At 43.4% G+C, this 6,559-nt stretch overlaps 1 protein-coding gene across 1 annotated transcript; it reads left to right on the forward strand.

The window, feature by feature from the left end:
- The first annotated feature begins 212 nt into the window (after positions 1-212).
- On the forward strand, positions 213-4,560 carry LOC146190900 (mitochondrial ornithine transporter 1). The gene is made up of 6 exons (XM_084601283.1): positions 213-366; positions 491-619; positions 1,352-1,751; positions 2,622-2,794; positions 2,945-3,094; positions 3,424-4,560. The coding sequence occupies exons 2-6, from the start codon at positions 496-498 to the stop codon at positions 3,546-3,548; spliced, it is 972 nt and encodes a 323-aa protein (XP_084457409.1). The 5' UTR covers positions 213-366; positions 491-495; the 3' UTR covers positions 3,549-4,560.
- The last annotated feature ends 1,999 nt before the right edge of the window (positions 4,561-6,559 follow it).

A 6,559-nucleotide genomic window follows, 5' to 3' on the forward strand; every position in this document is an offset into this window, starting at 1 on the left:
CGCTATCCCGCGGCCGCTACGCGCCGAGCGGCGAACGTGGCACCCCTGTTGCACGTCGCGCCCTCTCGCGGGAGTCGGTTCTTGTCATCGCAAAAGCGGCCCGCTCTTCGGCGCCGGTCGTCACACTGCCCAATATTCTAGAGCACTATAATAGAGTAGTCACTGGAGGAAGCGCTTTAGGCGCCATCTAGGACTTGGGGCGTGAACACGCCTAGCGCATGTGGTTCGCTCGTTCGCTCGCCGGTGTCATGCGGTCGAAGTGGTGCGACGATTAAGTGCTTCGTAGCGAGGAAAACACGTTTCATGAGTAAAATTCCAGTGAAATAATTATATGCACTGCTGAACATTAAACTTGCAAGACAAACCGTAAGTTTTGCTCGTTTGCCTCGTACTTTCCTCGCCCAGATACTTCTAAATTCATTTGGGCACGGACGGAGTGTCCGCACGAATCTCGGCCGTCTCGGCTGTGATCTCCGGTTTCCTTTTGCAGTCACGATGTCCAACCCGCTTCCGACTGAGCTGCACGACCTTCAGGAGCTGCGCGACCACCCAGAGATCGGAGGAACTGTGTACAAACATTATTTAGCAGCTGCAGTCGATTTGGTCGCCGGGACCGCCGGTAAGCCGGAATACCTGTGCGGAATGCTTGCGCAACCCGATCGAGATTTCAAACTGTATTCTAGGCTAGCACTGTTCTCTTCTAAACTTCAGGCCAACTTTCCAGTGACGACGTTTAGCGAAATATCAGAGCCTGCAAATGTTGTGGCTCTGTTGCTAAAGTGCAGCGCTTATAGATTGGCCACACGGACAGACAGACGAAAATTCCGTGCTTCGCGGAAAGTAATTTTTTTCTGTTTATATGTATGGCACGAAATATTTGTGAATACTGAACGAACGATATTGCAGTCGACGATGAAACTGAGTCAAGTTGTGAGCACCGTTTCTTGCGTAAGCAGATATGTGGAGATACGTGTTAAAATGTTCTTGTTTCCGTGGGTTTCTGTGAGAAAGCAGAACGAAAATTAGTTCTCGCATCATTTTCGCGAGACGAGACGTTGCTGGCGATACTTTAGATTGTTCAGCTTATTAACGTTGTGACAATTTTGAAAACAAATGAGGGACTTCATTTTCGATAAACATAAAAAGGTTAATGGCTTTTGGCTTCCTTTTTATGTTTGTGGCAATTTTGCTGTTTACATGAGTATAAACGCAGCACACTATTGGAGGACCACTAACGCATCCCAATTTGATGCTCAAAAATTTAAACCATTATCTTTATGACCTTGTATGCATCCATACCAAGGTAATAAACCTTAAATGTGCATTCTTTTTTTTTTCTGTTTTTTGGTAGGTGGTGCTGCCACAGTGGCAGTTGGTCAGCCACTGGACACCGTCAAAGTCAAGATGCAGAGCTTTCCAGAAATGTACCCAAGCGGTCTGCGTTGTTTTCAGAAAACCCTCTCTCAGGACGGTGTGCGGGGATTGTATGCTGGAACTATACCAGCCCTGGTGGCCAATATTGCAGAGAATTCAGTCCTTTTCTGTGCTTACGGAGTGTGCCAAAAAGTTGTTCAGAAGTTGGTTCGCAAGTCAAATGTACAGGACCTGAGCCCATTGGACAATGCATCGGCTGGCTTCCTTGCCGCTTTCTTCTCATCGCTTACCCTGTGCCCAACAGAGCTGGTCAAGTGCAAGCTGCAGTCGTTGCGTGAGAGTGCTCAGGTGAAAGGGGGCGCAAGCCAAGCAGGCATGTGAGTTGTATTGAAATGCAAGCATTTTCTTGAATGTTTGCTTTTATATTTCAGTTTGTTGCATCATGAGATTAAGAGGCATCATTGCAAATATTAGACATTTCATCATACCTGTAATCGTATCTTCCTGTACAAATTACTTCTGATCCAAGACAAATAGTTTTAAAATCTGTAATATTTTTGTTTTCAGTTAGTCTGATGTTGCACTAAGGGTAAACCACATTGAAGAAAAAAATTTAAACAATTTTATGGCTGGACAATCAGCCATTTAGGTTTCATTTAGAGTGCTTTGGGGAATTATAATTGACTCCTTGCATTTATAAATGCAATTTTCTTCCAGCAAAAGCATTGTGCTAGGGAATAAAGCTTTTGAGCACACCAAAGCTTTCAGATTCAGTGGCTTTGTAATACATTGAAACCACTGTGGTCCATGAAAACATTGTTTTGAAGCAGGCTTGAAGGCAAACTGCCTCAACGTCCCGCAAGGTTTATCACATAAGCACTTTGTTGACGCTAGGTGTGCAAGTGCGGATACTTATGAGGGATATTTTCCAAGCTGACTTGTTTTGAAAATTGACTTGTTTTGAAACCTGTTGGAAGGGTATATATGATTCATTTTATGCTGCAAATTCGTTTGCTGTTGTTCCTCATGGCTAACAACACAATCAGTGTGAGAAAACTGGTTTTCCTTTCTCTTGCTAGCAAAAATAGAGCTTGCAGAACTCAGCTCTCAGTTAAATACTCATATCCTCCCTGCTACAGCCAAGAATTATCAGATACACTATAGGGTACTGGCACATAGACACTTAAGTGGCAGTTTTCTTTTTCATCTTATGTGTGCAATGACAGCTTACTACTATTGACTTGCAGTGGCACGTGGCAGCTTACAAGGGAAATCTACAAGCAAAATGGCTTCTTGGGATTTTTCAAAGGCTTTTCAGCTACTCTTGTTCGAGAGATGCCTGGATATTTCTTCTTCTTTGGAGGCTACGAAGGGGCTCGTCACTTACTCACTCCAAAAGGAAAGACAAAAGATGAAATAGGCAAGTTATCTTTTTTAATCCACTGCTACTGACATGCACATTGTTATGAAACATTAGAATTTAACGACTAAACATATAAGATAATGGAAAGCCTTGCCTTTGTGTAAATAAAACTTAGCCCTGTGCAACCTCTTTTCTTGTGATCAACAGGTGTTGCCAGGACTATTGTTAGTGGTGGTGTTGGTGGCATGTGCCTATGGATCTCAATTTTTCCTGCTGATGTTATCAAATCCCGGATTCAGATCTCCGGAACTAGTGAACCAGCTCTGTCCGTAGCAAAATCAATAATACGCACTGAAGGTAAGTGATTAACTACTATTGAATTATTTGTTTTCATGCAACTTGGAGGTTAAAAGGGTAACTGTCACCATAAATTGTGTCACTTCATTTTAACAGAGAGAAAGCCTTTATATGCCCTTTCAAATTTGGTAACCATCAGCCAGCTGCATTTTCTGTGCATAACAGTACACATACCGAAAGCTGCAGTAATAACTGTTTATGCTAATAGTAGAATATATCTCTAACAACAGTAGACAGCCTGCTACAGCAGTTTGACTGGATGATTGTAATGCAATGGTAAATGGATATTTCTGGGTGTCGTTTGAAGCAGACTTCATTTCTTCTTTCAGGGGTTCTAGCGCTTTACAATGGATTGGGACCAACACTGCTGAGAACGTTCCCAGCTACTGGAGCACTTTTTCTTGCCTACGAGTACACAAGGAAAACACTTAACTCTGCTTTTGACATTGAATGAAAGGTTATTCATTGTTGTTACCGGTGTATGTAAATGTCACAAATATAGGATATATGTATGGCTGTTGCTGTTGAAGGATGTCTTCCACTCTCACTTTTTTGTATATACCGTTGGGGACAGAAGTCCCCAGAACATATGAGGGGCAACTGATATATATACGTGATACTGGCCAGTAGCTCGTGGCCATTCTGTGTGGAAGTGGAATTTGGATGCAGCTACTCTTGCATGGTTAAGAAAAGTGGCAAACTTTGGCAAGGACTGCACCTGTGTGCCTCATTCACCTGTTGTGATACCGGAGAATGTTTGGTTAAAGTAGCACCATGGGCTTCCCCAGGAATCGAAATTATGTAGGGGGGGTGGGGTCTAAGTTTCCTGGGCCTGTATTCCGAGTTTGCGTCGTAATCGAAGTGTTGCTATCTCAAGTGATCTCGAGCCGTCTGATTGGTCGAAACGCCGGAACCGAGTGTTGCCACTACAGAACCAGAAAAGGTGGCTACATCAAATTTCTGCGTTTCCACCAATCAGATGCCCAGAGGTTATGTGAGACAGCGGCACTTCGATAATGACGCAAACTTGAAATATGGGCCCTGGTGTGTGTTGGGTGGTGAGGCTAGAAGAAAAGTGGTGGTTATTTTTTATGGTCAACATAAAAATAGCCCTAAAAAAAGCATCGGGAATTGAGAGGGTGCCTTCAGAAAAACAAGGGAATGCGCACACCCTCCTAAGATTTGTGCATAGGGAAATCGCAGAGGAGCACTTCACATATGAGTGTGAGTGCTAGGTCTGATGTGATTCATCAATCGACCCTCGGGTCCTGAGGAATGTATTGCAATTAATAAACCAATTTGTTTTATATTTGATAAACAATGCTGCTTTGGTTTAAAGCTCTATTTGTGAATTGCAGCCAACTCTTTTAAGTCTAAATGTGGCTCATATCCAGTCTGGAAAGACTGTTGTGACCTTGTAAAAGCCTGTAGATGTATTCATTTGCAATAAAAACAAGTACATCAGATATCTGTGCGAATGGTTGAAGTTTTTGAAGGCAGTTTTGTTGAAACCAACCATTGAATCATGTGATAAGGGTCTTTGCAAAAATATTTCTATTAGAAGCTCAAAGGCAGCCAGCCAGCCACGTCATACCTTGAGCATTACGCCACGCTGCCACCTGTGGTATGATTCTTCACTGTCATGCTGTTTAATGCGCATCCCCGTTTGCTCACATGCACAGTCTCCAAAATGATGATTGCAGAGGAAGAGGGGATATGGAGCAGCACCATTGCACCCTAGGTTGCACCAATTTAAGCCTTTCATTCTTGGGAAATACCATTGTTTCCCAGCACCCATTGTTTTAGCTATCAACTGACTATGAGCTGATAATTACTGATCTGAAATAAAACACAAAGCTAGTATAACATCAAATATCTGCTGCCTTGTATTAGCATGTGGTGAAGCGGTATTATTTTGCAGTTTTGGTTCTTTTATATTACTCGTCTGGCTATATATATTTGGTGGAAACATATATGTAGAATTGCAGAATCTAAAACAACTAGTGTTACAGCAAGCAAATTTGGTAGGTCAGCATATTTACATACGTAGCTGCAGATTTCATTTATGTGCATGTAAATAAACAAGCAAAGCAAACTTCATACAGCAAAAGATGATACAGGAATCCTCACTAACAAGAGTACACAGACAAGGGGTTCACAGAAAGGCAATGCAAAGCATGCAACTAAAGATGCTCTCAGTGAACACAGAGGTTGTACGACATAATAGTACATGAGAGAGTCAACAATTAACCACCAAATTGTGCACCGGGCCCTGTCGCAGACCAATGCCCGGAGAGTCCCGATGTGGCTATCCTGTAGATGAGCACCGCTCGCCTCGCAGATCAGTGGGCTTGCCGAACAGCGGTTTGGCCCCGAGAGCTGAGCAGTAGCACTCGATGTCTCGCGGCAACACTGGCTCTAACACTGGCTGGCTGGCTGTACCACTACATGACTAACATGCCGAAGTAACGTGACCTCAATAAATATGGCACGCGGCATCTGTTACAATGCACCAAGGCAGATGGGCGCATACACATAACTTTTACTCTGCAAGCGTCCGCCCTTCCTCCCGCCGAGACGTGTATCGTCATTGGTCAGCTTCGGCCGAACCTTCTGGAGAAATTCGGACGATTCTCCGGTCGGGTGGGGTGAGTAACCGTTGCCGCCGAGTCATGGGAAGGAGGTGACGCCGATGCGCGCAAAGCTACGAGCTCATCTCGCGGGAAAAAGAAGACTTTTCTTCAATATTAAGGCAAAAGCCTTTAATGGCTCATACTGTCGTGGATAAAATGTGTCCCGCTTTTGCGACGGCTGATTGGCCGAGGGGGGATGACGTCATAGAGGTCTCGACCAATCAGAGCACCACCACAGTATGCGCGAATGCGTGTCTTATATGGCTTTATGCCAATCAATAGTTAGTTACTAAATGACTAATAATGTCCAATTATCAATTACTAATAATCAAACTGATGACTAACTAATTTCACAAATGACGAATGTATATTGAATGCTCTAAACTGATTAGTCATTAACTAAGTAATCAAGCAATCACTAATTATCGCATCAATGACTAATGAATAGTTACTAATTAATGACTGGTTAGTTTGATTACTGATTAATTAATGACTAATTATTGATCTATACTTAGACGTTTCTAGACATTGTGTAGACAATGCTTGGAACGTTCTCGAAACTCGTCACCAGTTGACAGCTCGATGCTCTAGCAGAATGTGAAACAGTAGTCGCTCACTTTACTCGTAGCAGCATTCTACATGCGCAACAGTTGCGTAGCAGAATGCGGCACTCAGGCTTTAGTCGCTAAAGTCCCTCGTAATATTTCTGGAACTCTCTATGCGACGCGCCACGCTTGCGCTTCATTCACGCCGCGCTGACTCAACGGAAATGTGCGCCGATAAGCCAGAAGCTAAAGTTCGTTCTCTGTTAATGCAGTTTTTTTTTTTTTTT

This window comes from Amblyomma maculatum, chromosome 4, assembly GCF_055883805.1.
Source record: "Amblyomma maculatum isolate TAMU_Amacu chromosome 4, ASM5588380v1, whole genome shotgun sequence".
Taxonomy (NCBI): domain Eukaryota; kingdom Metazoa; phylum Arthropoda; class Arachnida; order Ixodida; family Ixodidae; genus Amblyomma; species Amblyomma maculatum.